Source organism: Ranitomeya imitator, chromosome 6, assembly GCF_032444005.1.
Source record: "Ranitomeya imitator isolate aRanImi1 chromosome 6, aRanImi1.pri, whole genome shotgun sequence".
NCBI lineage: Eukaryota > Metazoa > Chordata > Amphibia > Anura > Dendrobatidae > Ranitomeya > Ranitomeya imitator.
In genome coordinates, this window is record NC_091287.1 from 212,585,505 (window position 1) to 212,609,120 (window position 23,616).

General features: G+C 44.5%; 1 protein-coding gene across 2 annotated transcripts in view; it reads right to left on the reverse strand.

Moving 5' to 3' along the window:
• The window catches only part of COL15A1 (collagen type XV alpha 1 chain), a 1,189,398-nt gene that overhangs the window by 214,941 nt on the left and 950,841 nt on the right, over window positions 1-23,616 (reverse strand). For both annotated transcript variants that reach the window (XM_069730463.1, XM_069730464.1), the window contains 2 exons: window positions 4,800-4,843; window positions 1,192-1,275 (listed from right to left, as the gene is read on the reverse strand). In XM_069730463.1, coding sequence (XP_069586564.1) covers window positions 1,192-1,275; window positions 4,800-4,843 — 128 coding nt within the window. The remainder of the gene's footprint in view (window positions 1-1,191; window positions 1,276-4,799; window positions 4,844-23,616) is intronic.

The window sequence follows — 23,616 nt, forward strand, 5'->3', positions numbered from 1 at the left end:
ACCCTCACTCTACCAAAATGCTTGTGCATGCCCTAATCATCTCCCGTCTCGACTACTGCAACATCCTCCACTGTGGCCTACCTTCTAACACTCTCGCTCCCCTCCAGCCCGTCCTTAACTCTGCTGCTCGACTAATAATAATAATAATAATATCTCTCCTCGCTACACTCCTGCTTCCCCTCTTTGCAAATCCCTTCACTGGCTCCCTATTTCCCAGCGTATCCAGTATAAACTACTAACACTGACCTACAAAGCCATCCATAACCTTTCTCCTCTGTATTTTTCCAAACTAACCTCTCAATATCTTCCCTCACGTAGTCTCCAGTCCTCCCAAGACCTCCTTCTCTCCTCCACGCTTATTCGCTCCTCACCCAATCGCCTCCAAGACTTCTCCCGAATATCCCTCATCCTTTGGAATTCTGTGCCCCAACACGTCTGGTTATCCACCACATTTGGATCTTTCAAAAGAAACCTGAAGACCCACTTCTTCAAAGAAGCTTACAACCTGTAATGACCACACGGCCACCTCAACACCTTCGAGGCTACTGCAACCCTCAACCTACTGTCTCCTTTCCCATAATCCTGTAGAATGTAAGCCCACAAGGGCAGGGTCTTCTTCCCACTGTATCAGACTGATATTGTTAGTTTTGTTTACTGTAAGTGATATTTGTATTTTGATGTAACCCATTCTTATGTACAGCACCATGGAATTAATGGTGGTATATAAATAAATAATAATAATTCTCAAGTGTGACCCCAGCCAAAGAAGAAGTTACAGGTCTGTGAGAGCCTGAAATCTTGAATGTTTTTAGATGCCCAAATACTTATTTTCCACCATTATTTGCAAAATAAATCTTGCCAAATCAGACAAGGTGATTTTCTGGATTTGCTTTCTCACTTTGACTCTCATAGTTGTTGTGGTCTACCTATGATGTCAATTACAGGTCTCTCATCTTTTTAAATGGGAGAACTTGCACAATTGGTGGCTGATTAAATACTTCTTTTCCCCACTGTATACTGTCTTCAATTAAACAAACAAATGGAAACACTAAAAAGAACATTTGAATTTTCATTGAACTCTATGGGGCATTGTGCTGTCAGTTTTTTAAAAATGTCACTGAATCCCTCATGGCGCCTTTATACATTTCTATGCCCAAATCCCTATGATATATTAAAAGAAGAAATGCTTACCCTTTCTCCAGGTCTCCCTGGTGGTCCAGGGGGTGATTGCATAAAATAACCACCGTTGGAATAACCTTTTTCACCTTTCTCCCCCTAGGAAATGCAAAAGACATTTTATGAACGTTTCACAGGTATATGTAGAATAAATATTATAATACAGGACAATATGTTACTTGCTACCAGATCTTGTACAATGAACATGAATCTGATTTGATCAGACTAGCTTCTTAGTCACATATATGGCATCTGTGAGTTTGGTGGAAGGAATAACTAAGATATCAAAAAAGGGCAAAAGACACAGAGTAAAATACACCTAGAAGGGTCACAATTTCCTTCAAAATAAACTACATTTTACAAAATAAATTAAATTGCTAGCTTACCTTGTAAAACTACTGTAAAAGTACTGTAAAGCGAATTGTGCTGCGGACTCCCTAGGATCTGTGGTTAGCTGAGTATATAGTGTTTATTTATTTTATGGGTCAGTGGTTGTAGGGAAATGTGGCGCATTACACTGTATGATGGGTACTACAATGTGGAGAGCTGTGTGAATATACGGTGTGTAGGGGGGCTGCGAGTATCATCATACTATACTGTGTGTGGGGACTGAAGTGTTGTATTGCTGTTTTATTGAAATATTGGCCATCAGGTGACTGCAGGTTCCTGTCCCTTATGGGGATTAATACATTTTTTTTTAACAATTATCGTACAAAAAAAAAATGTACGTTTGGTATCCTACTTATCGTACTGACCAGAAGAATCATGTTGCCAGTTCACTTTAATACTGTACATTGAACACCATAAAAATAAAACACAAAAAGCAATGGTGGAATTATGTGTTCTTTCACCATAACATGCCATTTGGAATTTTCTTTCTGTTTTTAAGCCCAATTTTGGGGAATTAAAACTGCAACTCTTCCAGCAAAAATGAAGAGAATAAAAATGATAAAAAATGAAAACAAAAACAAAACTAGCAAAATAAAACAGCCCATTCCTATGAGACTGGAGTAAAATTTGTGGTGTAAAGTGAATATGAATTTTGCGAGCAGGTGTCATCATGCCCCATCTCCACGCCACCCATTCTATTAGAGCTGGCGAAAACTGTTGATAAAATGTCAAAAGTCTCAGTTTTAGCTTAACCTCGCATTGCACAAGATTGTGATTTTCTTTTTTTTTTTTTTTGTTTTAAGTGTTTTACAAGTAAACACATTTAACAATCGAGTGCCATACCATATTGTTGGTTATACTGTTAGTTATGTTTATAGATGAGCGAATGTGTTCAGAAAACGATCACTAAATCCAAATGTGCCATATTCATGCCATATTTGCATGGCTGCCATCAGGGCATTACTGCCCTGACTGGCGTATGGGGCCCGATGAGCAGAGGGGGCCCGCATCAAACCAAGCTCAACTTTGTGTTTTTTTCATTGTACTTTTGCACTCTGTGCAAACCGAGGTGTGGCCTCCCTTTTCTGAGCTGGAAATTACACTTAAAGGCTTCTCCTGACTGGTGTTCACTGGTTGGGACCAAGTCCGTTTGTCAGCTCTTATTCACACACTGAGGTCAACATTGACACATGGTAAGGTTTTTAATATTAGACCACGTAGGACTGTCCCAATCAGAGTTGCCTTGTCGAGGTGGGATGGCTTTTATGCTATTTTTGATCAAAAACAGTATTAATAAGATCGTTGTGTTTTTTAAATTCAATTTTGCTTTTTATTTAGTTACAGCAGGGTTTTTGCTCATTTTGTTTCCTGTAGGTTTTGTATGCTTTATGGCCAATGTGAACATGCATTTGTGTTGCATGTATACAAACTCAAATCAGGATCAACCTTTTGTGTTTTTTCACAGTGCAAAATACAATGTATAAACCAGGGTGTGGCCTCTTTTTTCTGAGCTGGAAATTAAACTAAAAGGCTTCCCCAGACTGGTGTTCACTGGTTGTGAACTGGTCCATTTGTCTGCCCTTATTCACACACTGAGGTCAATTTTGACACATGGTAAAGTTTTAAAATATTAGACAATGTAGGACCGTCCCAATCAGAGTTACCTTGTCGAGGTGGGATAGCTTTTATGCAGCTAATTTTAAACAAAAACAGTATTACTAAGAACTCTGTTATTTAAATGCACTTTTGCTTTTTATTTATTTGCTTGCAGCAGGGTTATTCTAATACTGTAAGCTATATGCAGAGCTCCTGTGTACAATCTCACCAGTGATCACTGTATTACCTGTACACTGACACTATAGACAGAGCTCCTGTGTATAATGTCACTGGTGATCACTGTTACCTGTACACTACACACTGTATACAGAGCTCCTGTGTATAATGTCACTGGTGATCACTGTATTAACTGTACACTGACAGTATATACAGAGCTTCTGTGTATAATGTCGCTTGTGATCCCTGTATTACCTGTACACTATACACTATATACAGAGCTCCTGTGTATAATGTCACCTGTGATCATGGTCTTACCTGTAAACAGACGTTGCAGATTAAGTACAGATCTCCTGTCTATAATGGTACTTATGGTGAGAGTATTGTGTTTTTTTGTATTAATGATCAGTATTGTAGTATTCAGTCACTATGTGGTAGTAATATGTTGTTCGGCCATGGTGTGGTGGTATTTGTTTCTAGTATGTGCTATTATTTGGTTACTATCTGGTGGTAATATGTGGTCTGGTCATAGTGTGGTGGTATTTGTTCCTTGTATTTGGTATTATTGGTCACCATTTGGTGGTAATATGTGGTCTGCACATGGTACGGTGGTATTTGTCCCTTGTATGTGATATTATTCGGTCACTGCGGTGGTAATATGTGGTCTGGACATGTTGTGGTGATATTTATTTCCTTGTATGTGGTATTATAAGTCACTATGTGCTGGTAATATGGTGTCTGGTCATGGTGTGGTGGTGTTTGTCCCTTGTATGTGATATTATTGGTCATTTTAAAAATTGGAAAATAAATAAAAATATACCTAAATTGTATTTCGTATTTCAACAAATGTTTAATAGGTTAGAATAGAGTAGGGCCCGGCCAAAAGAGTCTACCTTGTCGTGGTGGCAGATTAGAACAAAACTTTTTGCCAAAACAAGAGCTGCTGGCTATATATGTGATCTGGTGATGGGAACTATTAGTGTGTGATTGGTGAGAAGGGGAGTTTTTCCAAGAGAGAGCGGTGGGACTGTGGATAGTTCGAGGGGTGGAGCCTGGTTGGAGTCTCAAGGGGGCCCCAAAAATGTTGTCAGTATGGGGCCCCGATATTCCTAGTGGCAGCCCTGCATATTTGTACCATATTTGTACCGATTTTTATGTTTAATGATCGGTTCCGAACATATTTGTTCATCTGTACTCCCATTAACTTCAATGGAGTTCGACGAATATTGCAAATAAGGTGGTCGTAATCCAAATCAAATATTGAAATATTCACTCATCTCTAGTTATATTGTCGCATGTTTTTTTTGCCATACAGTTGAATGCTACACTAATAAGGAGCCCTATTAAAATGGAATGTACCGTATTTGAAGGGTGTAGAAAAATAAAGTGGCAGCAATGGAATCAACGGATATCCAAGGGTTTACAATGGCAGGTGAAATAGTTACTGTTTTTCAACATACCTTAATAAAATAATGGTTCAAGTGCTGGGAATTCAGTGGATAGCCTGAAAGAAATCAAGTATCAATTAAACGATGTCAGTTTAAGGCTAGGGCTACATGGTGACATTGTTGAAGTCCATTTGGTGCGGCTGCTATACTGAGGTGCTAGACATGTGAATGAGATCAAATTGCAACACTGACAATGCAATCACCACATAAGCAAGTCTCACAAAATCAGATTTGGTTGGAATTATTGTGACTTGCTTGCTGCAGTAGTGGACATGTCACAATTTGACCCCATTCACTTAGCTAGTGCTGCGATGTAGCAGTTACACCGGGGTCCCACTAGCGTATCACATCCGATGCAATACAGTAATGATCCTCGGCTCCTGCTCTGCTGCGAGCGGAAGTCGCGAGTGTCAGTGCTCTGTTCTTCGAGCCTCTCACGTGACAGAATCAGAGCACAGCTGCGGAGAAATTAAGTTCTTCATCTCCTCTGCTGCAGGCGTTCTCGGGAATTTCACCACACGCAGGTGATATCCGAGGGCAGGACAATGTTTCACATGCACCCATAGACTTATGTGGGTGCATGCGATCTGAAATTGGCATGTAATCGCAGAATGCTGCGATTTTGTTTTTCCTGTACGATCACGATCCAATTGGAGCAGGAAAAAAAAAACACTTTTGAGAACAGAAGCATAGGATTGAATTGGTATGAATGCAGTCCGATTTTTATTCGCATTGCATTTGTCTGATTTAACCCTGCTGTTCTGTTTGGTCTGGGGAGACCTATTTTGAACTTTGGTATTTTTTGGGGTGTTCAAGATGCGGTTCTGAAACTTGTGGTTGATTGACTTAAATGAGGATGGGTCGGACGGCCACGGGTTTCAGAGCCGCATCTTGAATATTTTAAAGAATATTGAAGTTCAAAGTCGGTCATTTTTGACCAACAGAACAGCAGGGTTAATCTCAAGTGGGAGCGGCCCATACACTGATTAGATGGCTGTTGCAGTCCGACACCATGTAGTTCTAGCTTAATATGCACAACACTACAATTCTGCAGTATATGTATATGCCTGTACATTCTTCTATATGACTTGTAAAGTTGCAAGACAATCAACAATATTATTACGATCATCTGCAACTACAGAAAAAAAAAATCTGTTTTAGACTCCAGGAGTCCAGTACGCAGCAATTTTCCCTTTTTTATTACTGCACTCTAAGGCCGGCCTCACACTAGCGAGTTTTACGGACGTAAGAGAGGTGCAGAAAATACGGATTGCACACGGTACAATGTATCTCTATGGCCAAGCTTCTACCTGCCGTATTTTACGGATCCGTATTATACGGGCTTCTACGGCCGTAGAAAATCGCAGCATGCTGCGTTTGTCACCGTATTGCGCAAAAAAATCACCAATGAAAGTCTATGGGGGCGAGAAATATACAGATTACACACGGACCAACAGTGTGACTTGCGTGAAATACGCCAGACATCTCCAGACATCGCCAGGTGCAAGGAATTGAGACAAGCCCTCAATCATGAATCTCAGACATGCTAATTAGCTCAAAAAGCCACACAGACATCCCGGAAGTCTGGTGCTCGCCTCCACAGAGTTCCAAGCAGCATGGCAAACATCATCAATGTTGATATGCTCCTCATCCTGGTCCAAGAAAGGCCTGAAATATGGGACCAGAGGGATCCCAACTACTCCAACCGGGCCAGGAAAGAGGCAGCTTGGAGGGCCATCTGTGGGCTCCTATTCCCCAATTATGCTCAACGGCCACGTGCGAGCAGACAAGTCTATGTAAGTACACTCATGTATTCACAAGATTGAACTTTACAAGATGCTTTCCCTACATGATTACTTGAGCAATCATTTTTAACTTTATATGTCATTTATGGCCATTTTTGGCATTTTCTAAAGCTGAGTAACATGCCAAAGTGTTTCCGGACATAGTTAATCTTGATCTTGCCCTGCTAAATATTTTCTTGGCCTCATACCCCGTCCAGAGGGGTGTTGTCCCTTGTCTTATTTTGACATAATTTCGCATATTAGGCTCATTATTGCACAAGGCATTTTCCTATCCTATCTTACCTAATGTATGTTTGCAAGAACAGGGTTCTCTCCCCTCTCTACCAGTCTGTTACTGTCAAGTTATTAACTGTGGGCGATATATAGACCTCTGCATGTAACCCCTTTATCATCTGCATCACCATGGAAATTATGGTGCTATAACAAATTTTTACACAAAAATACAAAATATGACTGACAACTGGAATAAGCTATGTTCAGAATGATGTTGAACAATATTTCTGACCATGTAATTGCAGTGGATGATGTTATGACACGATGGCGCAGCATCCGGGACCAATACCGGCGGGAAAGACAGCAGCGGGCTAGGAGTGGGTCAGCAGCCCCACTGAAGAAGCGGAAATATATTTATTATGACCGTCTTTCCTTTTTGGATGTCAGTATGGATCTTAGGCAGTAAGTAAAAACCACTCAACACATTTGTAATGAAACTAAATCTTAGTCTGTTTTGTGGTTTAGGGTTATTACATTGCAAATTACATGTAAGGATGTGTAAATATTGTGCAAACAATAATGTAAACAAGCATAAATTCCAAAAGGGTCCTGGAGGAGAGAGGACCCTGGCCGCCAAGCATCCCAAGCTTCAACAAGGGATGGGTGAGAATGTAGTATGCGAGTTTAGAGATGTTCAGGCAGTGTTTTGTTGGATGGGTTGTTACTGCATGTTATCTGATTGTTTGAAGAGGTGTGTCTTCATGGTTTTGGTCTAGCTTGAAATGGTATGCCACATTATGATGTGTTGTGATAGTGTTTGGTACATTTGTGGGTATCCACAAGACAAATCTTGTATATTCTTGTGTGAATATGAGATAAGAGGGGAGTAGAGAAGGAGATGTTGTGCTGATCTGAGGTTGTGTTTTTTTGTGGTAATATTGCTCACAGATGTGTAATTAAACAATGGCCACAAAATAATTACCTTTTATTGTTTTATTAACAGAACACAGTCTAACCTCACAGAGAGGGAAATCAGATCTGAATCTGAGGCTCTCGTAGATCCTGTAAGTGTGGAGGAAGAGGTTGCAGGACCATCTTTGGCTTCATCAGCATCCATCCTTGAGGACCCATCAGCATCATCATCACTGCATGCAGCAGCAAGTGAGGAAGATGCAGCACCACCACCCTCAGCAGCACATGATGCGGAAAGGCTTGAGGAACATGGCCAGAGCAGCAGCCCTACAGGCCCACTGGTGTCATCCCCACAGGCAGCTGGGCCTTTACGGAGATCCCGCCGAAGGAGAGAGCTGGAAGCCAGAAGAAGTGATGTTGATGCTGGGGTCCTCAATTATTTGGCCAGGGCAGCCACGGATGATGGAGAGGAGGCCTTTGCCCGCAGCCTTGCCCGTTACCTTAGACCCCTTCCCCGTGAGGTGAGGCTACGTGTGAGAGGGTGTATGCAAATCCTGATTGATTTAAGTACCCCTCCAAATAACCCCTATGAGGTTTTTGAATATCTGGAGCGAAGGCAGCTTGGCCAAACCAACCTCTTGCGCCTTCAATTCCCTCAACAGGAGCACAATCAATCAGGATTTGCAGCACCTACTCCACGTATGCCTCCACCTCAACCCCTCCCACCCCAAAATCTACAAAGGCCATCAGACTACCAAATGGCAGGCTACAACCCCCAATCCCAATATGGCCACTTTTCCAGACCCAGTGATGTTGGCTGGTCCCAACCTGGGTTTGGACAACATGGCCATTTTGGGTTGGGGTATGATGCAAGGCAATCTGTACGTCAGCATGATGCACAGAGACAATTGGCTTATGGTCACCACACAACTGGCCAATATGGACAAGGCCAGTATTCTGGCCCACAAGCCACTGCATCCTCGCAGGATGAACTCCCATCGGCCCAGCAAAGGCCCCCTGACCAGGACCCAGAGCTGTCAACATCTCCCCCACCAACTTACAGGGATCTGTAATTGTTTTGTGTTTTTGCTGTTTTTTTTTTTTTTTATTTTGGTAGCTGGCTACCATGTTAATTTTGTGTTTGGCCACCATTTCCACTTTGTCATGGATCCTTGTTAGAAAGCAACCCCAAAAAAAGGGTTATACAAACGATATGCCTAAAATATGGTTTAAAGATAAAAAAAAGGGTTGCTATGTTAGTAAAAAGTTATCACCAAAGCCAATTGATGTTTGTGGATTAATCATTTTTGCATCACACACATATTCTGAAAACATAAACATATGGTCAGTAAGGAAACAAAACACACACAGTGCTGTTTCAGTGGATGAAAATAGTATATTTCCCAAACATATCTTTAAAATAATGAAATCACAACTGAGAAACAGCATAATCTTGCCATGGAGTAGAACCCTGAGGAGAAACAAAAAAATTGGTCAATACATCCCTAACTTTTATGCCAGAAAGGGGACGGCGCGGAGGAGGGCCATGTGGTGTTGGCCTAATTACACTACGCAACATGTGTTCATCATTACCATCTGAGAAGCAATCATGTATGCGGGTATAGTTGTGCAAAATTACTGATGCTTTGATTACTTCATTTATTGTAGCCTCACTGAGCTGTATGGCAGTCTGTAGGACACGCCATTTGGCCACCAGAATACCAAAGGCGCACTCCACCAGTCTGCGCGCCCTAGAAAGGCGCAAATTAAATATCCTCCGACGGTGGTCCAGGTTGTGCCGGGGATAAGGCCTCATGACGTGTCTGGTGAGTTGGAAGGCCTCATCTCCAACCAAAAAAAAAGGCAGCGCTTCTGCAGTGGAGCCTGGGAGTTGTTGTGGTGGTGGGAGGTCTAACTGGTTGTCACGTAGCCGCCGACCCATTATAGACGAATTGAAGACCCTAGAGTCTCCAGTTCGGCCATAGGCCCCAATGTCTACAATTATAAACCTGTAGTTACTGTCAACTACAGCTAACAGAACTACAGAGAAAAACTGTTTATAGTTGTAGAATTGGGAGCCAGAGTTCGGCGGCTTACGTACCCTAATATGTTTCCCATCCACCGCTCCAATGCAGTTTGGGAAGTCACAATTGACCTGGAACCCACGGGCTATTTTGAGCCAATCAGCCTGTTTTGGCTCAGGCATCACAAGGTCCTTGAGTCTATCCCATATTTGGCGACAGGTTAATCGCACAATGCCAGAAATGGTGGAGCGGCCAATCAAAAATTCAAGGTGGAGACCCGCAAAGGACAATCCAGTGGACAGGAATCTGTCAGTGAAAAACAAAAAAAAAAATAAGGTATGTTTCAAGAGTGAACACAAAACATGAATAAGCACAATCATATTTGCATTTGTCTGATACTAGATTATCGCTGGAAAGGGAAAAATGTCCTTAAGGGGCTTAACTATAACAGTTACGTCACTTTGTCACATCTGCTTGGGACATAATGTACACATATTCCGGCAAAAAACAGATTAAAACAAAAAAAAAGAAAATAAAAAAGATCATCAACATACAGTATGTGAGGATGTAGAATACATACCGTAACGTGAGGAGAAGACGCTCCTCAGCGGAGATGGCTTTGCGCATCCTTGTGTCCTGAAATGTTATTCTGGGCGTAATATCTCCAACAATCTGTCAAATGTTTGGATTGTCATGCGACAGTAGAGATAAAACTTTTCAGGATGTTCCCACAGAGCTGTATATAGCCGATGAAAATGGCCTTTAGTGAGGCGTTTAGTCAGAAGAGGATGCACCCACATTCTTCTGCTCCTCCTTCGCGGATCCACAATCACAGGGTATGGGTGCCCAAACCGACAAGACAATAGCCAGTTAAACAAAACCCGCTGCGTTGGGGTGAACTGCAGGTGGTCAGACATGGTACAAATGTTACCACAACGCTACAACAGTTGACAAACCACAAAATGACCATATGGGAGTGAGCCACCTGTTGTAGAGGCCTTAAATAGGGTTGATGAGGGTAATATAAATCAATTTCACCCTCCAAAACTGTTAAATATCCATTTTGTCAGGTTGCGTGAAAAATACGCATTACGGTGGGCATACGGATTACATACGCAACATTACATGCGCAAAATACGCGACCACACCTTGCCTACGGAGTTCTTACGGATGACCGGATTTCTAATTTTGAGGCGTATTACGGCCGTAAAATACGGACCGTATTTTTCAACGCTGAGTGTGAGGCCGGCCTAAAAGTTATATTTTTTCCATCCACCCAGTTGCATGAAAGCTTGTGTTTTACCTTGATGAGGTGTAATTTACAATGCCAACATTTTGCATTACATTAAGGTTATGAGCCCACGATCAGGAATTGCTGCAGCCAGATGCTACTGCATAGTGGATAGGATTTCTAGAAATCCCACATCCACTGTACGACTGAGCACCTGCAGATCACCCACAGAAACTGACATCTTTCAGAACCGCACCATGTCAATTTCTCTTGCGGAGACGCTAGTCTCCACAACAGAAATTTCACCAGTAGTAATGGATTGAATTTGGTAAATCTGCTTGGTTCAGTGAGCACATGCGGATTTACCTGCGCTCAAAAGAACGCAGAGTTTTAGACACAGTGATGTTTGCGATGTATACAAAACGCTGCTACTTCTGTATCGTTGGCACATAGCCATAAGTTTTATTAACTTGAAGGGGTGATAAACAACAATTCCACCACTGATTTCCTACATTTTAAATCTTAATGGCAGTATACTGTATTTTTTGGGCTATGAGACACACTGAGCAATTCCACTCACTCAGGTTTAGAGAGCAAAATATCAGAAAAAAATATTTCTAAGTTCATGGTGATAAAAGAAGCAGAGGTGTTAATTTATCTCTTTACAAACATTTCCTTTGGTTTGATCAGAGTTTTCTAGCACATGGGCAAAAATTCATTTTCGAGCCCCCTCCTAATACACAGCTTAACTGGTTTGAGAAGTCATCATGTGGCTGCTCATATGCGATTTGCACATGTACAGTAGTGTACCAACTTACTGAACTAAATAATTCGCTCAATGTTCAGTGAAATAGTACAGCCCCGGCTTCTTTAAAAAAAGCAGGAATACAAGCTTGTCTGCAGGTGACCATGACCATAAATATCAAAAACACTTATGGGAGGTCACGTGATAAATGCTGGAACTGGCAAGAAGAAAAAAATAGGGGTAAACCCCCTTTTTCAGCTAAACATTTCATCTATATACTGTAGCTTCCCATTGGCAGGTGTCTGAACAGTCAGGCCCCTGTCCTGCTTTGCCGTTATCTATATTGAAGTCGACTGACACAAGGTGAGTTTTTAACACTAAAGACAGGATAGAACCATCTTGATTGGGTACACCTTGTCGTGGTGGGATTGATTTTATGCTTTTTTGATCAAAATAGTGTTAACTAACTACCCTATGTTATTTACATGTACTATTACTATTATGATCATGCTCACACGGAAAACAAAATAGGGAAAGAACAACCAAAGAGAGAAGCCACACCTGTATCCAATTGGTCCCTGTAAAGACTAGAAAATGCCCTAACCACACAACTAAATACACACCCTCGGAGCTGGCTCCCTAAAAAGTCGTCAAGCGGTTTCTTATACCTCCTTGAGGAACCAGAGAAGAGGCAGCAACACAAATCCTACAAAGATAGAGGAAAAACACGAGAACCCAGGGTGAGAAACTAAAACACATTCATAAAGGATGGACAGAGATAAATAAGGAGAACCAAAACAAACAGAATTAGTGAAACCTCCAAGACCCCAAACGTGAAAAAGGGAAAGGTGCTGGAAAGGAATTCATAGCAGGAAAAACATCTGGGGCTTAATGGACAAGTTAAACCCCTAGCTGAGGAGCTGGAACTCCAAACACCAATCTACATGGAAGTATAGCCAGAAAGTGAGGTAAGTGAAGAGTGAACATATAAAGAACCTAGCAAAATGTGATAAAACAGAGCTAAAAGGAAAACAAATAAACACCTGGAGAGAAGACACACAAGAAAGGAAAATTGAAGCAAAAGAAACAATCAGCGTTTGGACAGATGAATAGGTCTGTAGCCCAGCAGAGAGAGAAACCACCCACACAGCAAAAGGTCACTGGATCAAATTGTGAAATAGAACCCTGGCACTATTTACTTACTATAGAGTATATGCTCATTTTGTTTATTTCTTGGATTTTTTCTGTGAAATGGCCATAGTGTGAATGTGCTTTTACATACTGCACATACGTATAACAATTTATAGTCTGGCTCACTTCTTTGCTTTTGCTGTACTTTCTTGTACTTTGTACAAACAGATTCATGACCCCCTTTTTGTGCCTGGTATTTCATATATATATGTTGTAGCTTTCCATGTAGGTGTCTTAACAGTAGGGCACCTGTTCTGCCCTGCCTTTATCTATATTGATGTCGGCTGACACGAGAGACAATATAGGGCCACCCCTATTGAGTACACTTTGTTGCAGTGGGATGGCTTTTATGCTTTTTTGATCAAAATCGTATTAACCAAGTACTCCATGTCATTTACATGTACTATTAATATTTACTTATTTATAGGGACGATCAAACCTAAACCGTAAAGTTCATGGTTCGTGCCGGAATCTAGTACCTGTTACCGAACCCGAAACAAGATGTCAGACTTACTGTTTGGGTTAGGATGCCTAATAAAGTTTGTTGAAAGGCTACAGTGCGCCAATAATAATAATAATCTTTATTTTTATATAGCGCTAACATTCCGCATTGCTTTACAGTTTTGCACACATAATTAATCATCAATCAGCAAGCTTTCAGGCTGCGGGCACATCCTGAGCAATTACAGCCATGCCAATACTTGGCCAATGGCCTTTATAAATGTCATATCACGAGTCCCGCCACCATTCTGGTCTGATTAGTATAGGGACAGGACGTAGTTAGAGTAAGGGACAGAATTAGACTGCACAGTCTGCAAAAGAGCCTCTGTTTTCTGCAATTGTTTCAGTGAGAGTACGGTGTCAAAAATCCGCTATATGGACTCTGCTCCCATATCTGTGGGAGTAATGTACCAAAAAGCCTCTGTGTACCCTGCAACCCAGCCTGTGGGAGTACTGTGCCCAAAAGGTTCTGTTTGTACTCTGCAACCCAACCTGTGGGAGTACTGTGCAAAAAACCTCTTTGTGTACTCTGCAGCCTTGTCTGTATGAGTAGTATGTCTAAAAAATAATTCTACTCTGCACCTGTCTCTTTCCCAGTAGTGTACCCAAAAATAATTCTACTCTTTCAGTCTGCAGTGTGATTCCTATAAGTGTGTCCTAGAAGTGTGAAGATTAATTTTAGAATTAAAACCAGATAGATGTATACAGACTGTGCCCTGCTACAAGCCACCATCGCACTCTAACAAGCATCTCTATTCTTCCGACAGGTATGTTCATCCACCCAGCTCTCCTCCTGTCTGTCTATGAAGCGCACATAGTACATCACCCAGCTTAGCACATAGACTTGCCCCTGCACCTAGCATTCACATGGTATGTTCATCCACCCAGCTCTCCTGCTCTCCTGTTGTCTGTCTATGAAGTGCACATAATACATCACCCAGCTTTGCACATAGACTTGCCTCTGCACCTAGCATTCACATGGTATGCCTTTCAGCTAACCCCAGCTAACCCCAGTGTTATTTATGACCTTGTTTACTCAATGCTTTATTCTATGCATCTGGTCCACTCTTAATTCTCTGACCAAGATGAACAGAGACCACTCCTCTCTGCTTCACACCTGAATGCACTTAGTTGTACATATATTGCATAGCTCAAGTCTGCATAGACTTCAGTCTGCAGTGTGATTCCTATAAGTGTGTCCTAGAAGTGTGAAGATTAATTTTAGAATTAAAACCAGAATTGAACCAGAAGGAAACTGAAGGTAACTGTACACAGTCACTGTAAACAATGTTTCTGTTTGTTTTCACTTTCACCCCTATAGTCCTTCACTTTCTGCTAACTCCCCTGATCCCTACACCAAGTAAGGAACTGTTCATCTCTTCTTCAATCCTCCCCATCCACCTCACCTCCTCCTCAAAACTGTTCCTTAACATACTATCCTCTGTCTCCAAACACAGACAGCCCCTCATGCCCTCTCCTGCTCCCACCTGCTAACACTTTCTCTGCTCCTTCTCACTGCTGGTGATATCTCTCAAAATACTGGTCCTCCTCACCACATTCCCACAGTCATTTCTACCTCCTATCCACGCTCTATCACAACCTTCCGTAACCTCTCTAACCTTATACCAAATCATCCAGCCCCCGCTTCCCCAATCCTACTAACAGGAGCTCTGTGGAACGCTCGCTCTGTCTGCAACAAGCTTTCCTACATCCATGATCTTTTTGTTACTACCAAACTTTCCTTCCTCGCCATCACCAAAACCTGGCTCACCCCTTCTGACACAGCCTCTCCTGCTGCACTTTCGTATGGTGGCTTCCACCTTTCTCACACCCCACGCCCCAGCAGCAAACATGGCGGAGAAGTTGGTTTTCTCCTGTCAGATACCTGCTCCTTCACCCCAATCCCACTGCCACACTCTGTTACCCTCCCTTCCTTTGAGGTGCACTCTGTGCGCATCTACTCCCCCTCCAACCTCCAACTGGCTGTCATCTACCACCCCCCAGGGCTAGCCACCACCTTCTTTGACCACTTCACCACCTGGCTACTTCATTTTCTTTCTGCGGACATCCTTACTATCATCATGGGCGACTTCAACATCCCCATTGACACTTCCCTCTCAGCTACCACTAAACTTCTATCTCTCACTTCCTCCTTTGGCCTCACTCAATGGTCTTCTACAGCCACCCACAAAGATGGCCACACACTGGACCTCATCTTCACCCGCCTCTGCTCCCTATTTAACCTCTCTAACTCACCTCTTCCTCTCTCTGATGACAACTTTCTCACATTCTCTTCCCTCTCCACCCCATGTCTACAATCCCCACCCCACAAACTTTCACACCCTCGCAGAAATCTTAAACACCTTGACCTACACTCATTCTCTGAATCCCTCCTACCTCTCACAGATATAAGTTGCTTACACAATGCGGATGACGCTGCCGCTCTATATAACACCACAATAGCTGTAGCTTTGGAATCTGCTGCCCCACTTACACATACCAAAGCTCGCAAAATCAACAGCCAGCCCTGGCACACCAGGCTGACCAAAGAACTGAGGTGAGCTTCCAGGGCTGCTGAGCGCAGATGGAAAAGATCCCACTCCAGCGAGCACTTCATCGCATTCAAACAGTCCCTCACTACTTACAAGACCACACTCGCCACAGCTAAACAAACCTACTTCTCATCTCTCATATCCTGTCTCCAACCCTAAACAGTAATTCAACACCTTCAATTCTCTCCTCCGTCCCCCAGCACCTCCTCCCTCCCCACTCATCTCAGCTGAAGACTTTGCCTAATTTTTCAAGCAGAAGATTGATAACATCAGAGACAGTTTTGGTCAACTACCCCCAGAGCCCTTCCTCCCGACTTCCGAGCCCTCCACCTCCAAAACTAACTTCTCCACCATTACAGAAGATCGACTCTCCACTGTACTCTCAAGATCAATCTCACCGCCTGTGCACTTGGCCCGATCCCATCCCACTTCATCCCAAACCTCACCACAGTCTTCATCCCAACCCTAACCTATCTCTTCAACCTATCACTAACAACTGGTGTTTTCCCCTCAAGCTTTAAACATGCCTCCATCACACCTATCCTCAAAAAGCCCTCTCTTGACCCATCCTCTGTATCTAGCTATCGCCCTATATCACTTCTCCCCTATGCCTCCAAGCTACTGGAACAACACGTCTACCTTGAACTGTCCTCCCATCTCTCTTCTTGCTCCCTCTTCGACCGCTTACAATCTGGCTTCCGGTCACACCCCTCCATTGAAACTGCCCTTACTAAGGTCACCAATGACCTCTTAACCGCCAAGAGCAAGCGACACTACTCTGTCCTCCTCCTTCTGGACCTGTCGGCTGCCTTTGACACAGTGGACCATTCCCTATTATTAAAGACCCTCTCATCCCTTGGCATCACAGACTTGGCCCTATCCTGGATCTCATCATACCTAACAGACTGGACATTCAGCGTGTCCCACTCACACACCACCTCCTCACCTCGCCCCCTATCTGTCGGACTCCCACAAGGTTCAGTCCTTGGGCCCCTGCTCTTCTCCATTTACACCTTTGGCCTGGGACAGCTCTTAGAATCTCATGGCTTTCAGTATCATCTCTATGCTGATGACACACAGATCTACATCTCTGGACCATATATCACGTCCCTACTAACCAGAATCCCTCAATGTCTGTCCACTATTTCATTCTTCTTCTCCGCTAGATTTCTAAAACTTAACATGGACAAAACAGAATTCATCATCTTTCCCCCATCTCACGTGACCCCCCAATGAACCTATCCATTACAGTAAATGGCTGCCCACTCTCCCCAGTCTCACAAGCTCTCTGCCTCGGGGTAATCCTTGACGCCGATCTCTCCTTTAAACCACATATCCAAGCCCTTTCCACTTCCTGCCGACTTCAACTCAAAAATATTTCACGAATCCGTTCATTCCTCAACCAAGAATCTGCAAAAACCCTAGTCCATGCCCTCATCATCTCTCGCCTTGACTACTGCAACCTCCTGCTCTGTGGCCTCCCCTCGAACACTGTCGCACCCCTCCAATCTATTCTAAACTCTGCTGCCCGACTAATCCACCTGTCCCCCGCTATTCCCCAGCTTCTCACCTCTGTCAATCCCTTCACTGGCTCCCCATTGCTCAGAGACTCCAGTAAAAAACCCTAGCCCTGACGTACAAAGCCATCCACAACCTATCTCCTCCATACATCTGTGACCTCGTCTCCCGGTACTTTCCTGCACGCAACCTCCGATCCTCACAAGATCTCCTTCTCTATTCCCCTCTTATCTCCTCTTCACACAATCGCATACAAGATTTCTCTCGCGCATCACCCCTACTCTGGAACTCTCTACCACAATATATCAGACTCTCACCTACCATCGAAACCTTCAAAAAGAGCCTGAAGACCCACCTCTTCCAACAAGCCTATAATCTGCAGTAACCACCGATCGACCAAACCACTGCATAACCAGCTTACCCTCGCCTACTGTATTCTCACCCATCCCTTGTAGATTGTGAGCCTTCACGGGCAGGGTCCTCTCTCCTCCTGTACCAGTTATGACTTGTAATGTTTAAGATTATTGTACTTATTTTTATTATGTATACCCCTCCTTACATGTAAAGCACCATGGAATAAATGGCACTATAACAATTAATAATAATAATAATAATACTCTGCAGCCAACTTTTGTTGATTAGTGTGTCTAAAAAAATAATTCTACTCTGCTGCCGTCTTGTTCCCATTTGTGGGCCAAAACAATTTTATTCTACCTCTGTGTCTATGAGTAGTGTGCCGAAAAATAATTCTACTATGCAGCTGTCTATTTTCCATTTGTGGGCCAAAAAAATAAATTTACTCTACCGCTATTTCTATGAGTGGCATGCCAAAAAATAATTCTACTTTGCAGCCATCTCTTTGCTAGTAATGAGTCTAAAAAATAATTCTACTATGCAGCCATCTCTTTCCCATATGTGGGCAAAAAAAAACAACTTTACTCTTTCACTGTGTTCGGATGGACTCGAGTTAAACGTTCGGTTTGGGTCTGAACTTGACACCGAACCTGAACTCAATAGAAGTCAATCCAGAATGTAACTTTGGTGCTTTAAAATGGTTGTAAAATTAGCATAGTAAGAGCTAAGGGGCTGCAAAAAACCTAAAAGGGGTAAGAGCAGGACAATTGCCCTGCAAACAAATATTGATAGTGAAATTGCTTCAAAGAAGTGAATAATAATTTAAAAAATTATAATCGTCAACTAGGAGGTGGAGGTCCATGTGGGGCAGGAGGTTGAGGAGGTCAAGGTGTAGGTGGCAGCAGTATACGAGGAGAGGGTAGCCAACACTTTTCTTTTTTTGGGGGGTACTCTGAAAATGGGCAGTATTATAATTAGCAGTCTCTTTATATACAGCTCTCTCTATATACAAGCTGATCAATAGCTCTGCAAGTTTTTTAGTTTGAAAATGAGGAGAGCATCAAAAAGGAGATGTGGCTGTGAAGATGGTGGTGGTATAGTAGCAGCTGCAGGGAGAGAGAGGACGTGGTCAATCAGTGTCTGCTACACACCCAAATGAAACACCTTCCTCTCGTGCAAGCAGGCGACAGGATGTTCTTTGGCGCCCCTGAAGGTCCAGACGCCACAGAGGTATGGCATCTAAGCCAGAGATGTTGTATCCCAACTCTCTGGTAAGGAGGGAACATTGTACAGAACTCTAACATTTGCACCCAACAGACACCAGTTTAGAGGGGGCATCTGGGTGAACCCTTAGGGACGATGGCCTCATCCCAGTCTAGATAGCAAAGGGTGTTGGGGAGTGGGTGGAAAAGGTAGAAAAAGGGGAGGAGCTAATCAGGCAGGAAGGAGTGTGAAAAAGGAGATGGTGAAAGGAAGTGGAATTGAGCAGACATGGAGGTCTGAAGCTCCTGACAGAGAGAAAGAGCAAGAGAATTGAAAGGGAGGAGAAGAAGCTCCCAGGAAGAAGGGGTTCCAGGGACACGGGAAATGCGGAAGCCTCCAGTGGGACCCATTTCCAGGCTGACCAACATCAGTGGAGGAACCAGGCCGCAGTAGGGGAACCGGCCCCTGAATTAGTGGGAAAATTCCAGGCTCCAGCTAACTATCCAGAGGCTACTGTGATTGCAGATGCAGCAGCCACATTTGCACCTACTCACCGAAAAGGTGAACACAGGGTCCAGGGGACAGAGAGTACATCGCCCAACAAGACCCATGTTCACTGGCTTGGGACACTGGGTGGCAAGCGCGGGGCGGGAAAAGCGATAGCCAGTCAGAAAGACGGCCAGGAGAGGAACATATATAAGAGGAGTTTTGGACAGGTGCCCGACTTGCCGGAGAGTTTCCTGGACTTCATACCTGGAGGACAGAGCACCCCAGCTGGGGAATCTGAACTGAGTACAACCATGCAGCAAACTGTGTCCTCCAATTTCTTTCCGGCATCACTCACTCTGCACCTCCACCTGTCGCTAGTAACATTGCCACCCACATCATTAACTGCCCTGGGGTCCAAGCTCTACCTGTGGAGGACTATTACATCTTAGCTGCATTATCATCTGCCCCAGAGGACTGTACAGCAGCGTCGGCTAACATCTTTATTGCCGAGTACCATAGGTGGCATCACGAACATTCTCTTTAAAAACTACCCCTTTAATGTGGACACCCATGGCCACGGACTGGGTCACTTCTGCCGTGACAACCCCTTTAAGGACCACCGGACCCGGTACAGAGTATCCCCATGGCCCTGGCGGGCACTCCAGTTCTGTGTAACTTCATAGGCCCGAGAATTAGGGTTAAGCGAAACGGATCGTTCATTTTCAAAAGTCGCCGACTTTTGGCAAAGTCGGGTTTCATGAAACCCGACCCGACCCCTATGTGGGGTCGGCCATGCGGTACGCGACTTTTGCGCCAAAGTCGCGTTTCAATGACGCGAAAAGCACCATTTCTCAGCCAATGAAGGTGGACGCAGAGTGTGGGCAGCGTGATGACATAGGTCCTGGTCCCCACCATCTTAGAGAAGGGCATTGCAGTGATTGGCTTGCTGTCTGCGGCGTCACAGGGGCTATAAAGAGGCATTCCCACGGACCACCATCTTACTGCTGCTGATCTGAGCCTAGGGAGAGGTTGCTGCTGCTTCGTCAGGGCAACCTCTCCCTAGGCAGGGTCCATTAACCACCAAACCGCTTGTGCTGTAGCGATTTCCACTGTCCAACACCACCTTTTGTTTGCAGGGACAGTGGAAGCTACATTTTTTTTTCCTCAGCGCTGTAGCTCATTGGGCTGCCCTAGAAGGCTCCCTGATAGCTGCATTGCTGTGTGTACGCCGCTGTGCAAACCAACTGCTTTTTTCAAAGCACAAATCCTGTTGTTCCTTCCTTTCTGCACAGCTATCTTTTTTGCTTGTCCACACTTTTTATTTAATTTGTGCATCAGTCCACTCCTTATTGCTGCCTGCCATACCTGGCTGAGATTACTGCAGGGAGATAGTAATTGTAGGACAGTCCTTTTTTTTTTTTTTTAAATTCTCCCTAAAAAAATAAGTTGTGGGAGATTAAGATTGGCATTTCTGCTAGAGTGCCATTCCTGTGTGTGCCATCTCTCTCACATAGTGGGCCATAGAAAGCCTTTTTATTTTTCTGTTGTTTTTTTGGGGGGTTTATAAATTCTCCCTGAAAAAAAAAACAGTGGGAGATTAATATTGGCCTTTGGGCTTGTGTGCCAGTCCTGAGTGTGCCATCTCTCTCTCAAATAGTGGGCCATAGAAAGCCTATTTATTTTTTTTTTTAAAAACTTGGTTTCTAAATTCTCCCTGAAAAAATAACAAAAAACCGTGGGAGATTAATATTGGCCTTTCTGCTTGTGTGCCAGTCTTGACTCCTGGGTGTGCCATCTCTCTCTCTCAAATAGTGGGCCATAGAAAGCCTATGTTAGGAGTCGAGTTTCCTCTGCTGCACAGGGGGAATCTCGATCCGTGTCTGCTGCGGTCTCCTATTCTGCTTCGGCCGCAGTGGGCTCTGCTCAGCGGAGGCGTCACTCCCAGCGTCTCGCTGGGACTGATTCTGTGCAAAGGGTTACTGCTGCCTTTTCCGGCTCTCCTGTTGTACCCTGCACTGATCTGCGGCGAGCGGGCTTCCCTGGGACTAAGTCCTTATTTGCACACACTGAGCATGCCCAGGACAGGATCTCCCGTTGGAGATCGAGGGTCACATGCTCAGGTGCTGCAGCACATCCCATTGGTCCTCTTGGCAGGTCCTGAAAGGGCAAAACTTCTGTAGCAGCTTCCTGTGCTGCAACTATATAAACTGCGCATGATCGCACGGCCATGCGCTAGTATTGTCTTGATAATATGTGTGTGTGTTGTGAGTGAAAGTCGCTCTTTAAAATACCCTCCCTATTGGATGATTGTTCGCGGAAGGTGTATGTTTGCTATCTAGCGCCCGACTTATCCAACAGCCCGACTTATCCAACAACACAGTTGCGGTGACCGCCTGTACGGCGCGTGCGCTTCCTCTGCGCTTTCCTTACACACCCAGTTGCGGTGTTGTGCCAGCAAGTGGTCTAATCGGACTTCAATCCTGTGCTGGGGTTGTGTTCGCTGACTTCTTGCTCGTGCTCTATGTGCGGTACCGCGGTCCTGTGACTCAACAGGATCGCTTCCTTCACGCAGGGTGAAGTTAACCCGTGCGTGTATACTTATAGTACCGTCATATAGTCCGTCTTACTAGCAGCAGGGTTTTTACCTGCACGGTGGACCTCGGACTGCGAACGCACCTAGTTTCATATCATCTATACTTGGTGCGTTCCGCCAGTCCTTAACATAATACTAGCGCCAAGGTCTGGCTAGTAATGACGGACGATCAGCGTTTACAGCGGTACATCCAGCAGCTGGAGGGAAGGTTGGCGGCTCTAGAGCGTTCAACCTCAGCTGTGGATATTACTGCTGTCGCTGTTCAGGCTGCAAGTGTGGCTGCAGCTACTTTGTCCACTGCCGCCCCTGTACCGACGCTATATCGCCTCCCGCTACCAGAGAAATTTTCTGGTGACAGTAAGTCCTGTAGGGGTTTCGTGAGTCAGTGCTCAATACATCTCGAGCTTCTGGCCTCTCGTTTCCCTACAGAGCGGGCTAAGGTGGGCTTTATCATATCCTTATTGTCGGACAGGGCGTTGCAGTGGGCTACGCCGCTGTGGGAGCGTGGCGATCATGTGGTGCAGAGTGCTCCGTTATTCCTGAGCACTCTGAAACAGGTCTTTTTAGGACCTCGTGTCACCCATGATACGGCGCTCCAACTGTTGGCATTGACTCAGGGCTCGTCCATGGTCAGCCTTTTTGCCGTCCACTTCCGCACTCTAGCATCTGAGCTGGAGTGGTCGGATAAAGCCCTTATCCCTATATTTTGGAGGGGGCTGGCTGACCACGTTAAGGACGCCCTGGCTACTAGGGAGATTCCCGCCACACTGGAAGAATTAATAACAGTATCTACTCGTATTGACCTCCGTTTTCACGAGCGGAGGTTAGAGCGAGCCCAGTGTAGGCAGAGGTTTCGGCTGGCTCCCACCTTCGCCAAACCTTTGGAATCTCCAGTCCAAGCTCCTGAGCCCCATGAACCTAAGGTAGTGTCACGAGCGGGATCTAAGTCCCGGATCGCTCGTGCACCCCAGGCTTGCCATGTATACCAACAGTCAGGACATCTTGCCACCAGATGTCATCAGCGGTCGAGGAAACGTCAGCGTCTAGTGGTAGTAGGTGGAGGTGCACTAGACACTGCGACGTTTGCCTCCAAATTGTCCTTTAAGAGGACAATTACTTTTGGCTCATTCTCCCACTCGGTAGATCTCTGCGTGGATTCTGGGGCGGAGGGCAATTTTATGTCTTCTGCTTTCGCCCAACGTCACGCACTACCCCTGGTTATGCTACCTCAACCAGTAACGGTACGAGTGGTGAATGGGTCGACACTCCCCGCACAGATAACACATCAGATCATCCCTTTTACTCTGTCGATGTCACCATCCCATCAGGAGATTATATCTCTGCTCATCATTCCTGAGGGGATTGATGAGGTCCTGTTGGGGATACCTTGGTTACGGTACCACTCTCCTCACATCGAGTGGTTCTCAGGCAGAATTCTGGGATGGGGTGAATCATGTGGGGGTAGGTGTCACCGAGAGTGTGTTCAGGTTGCTACTAC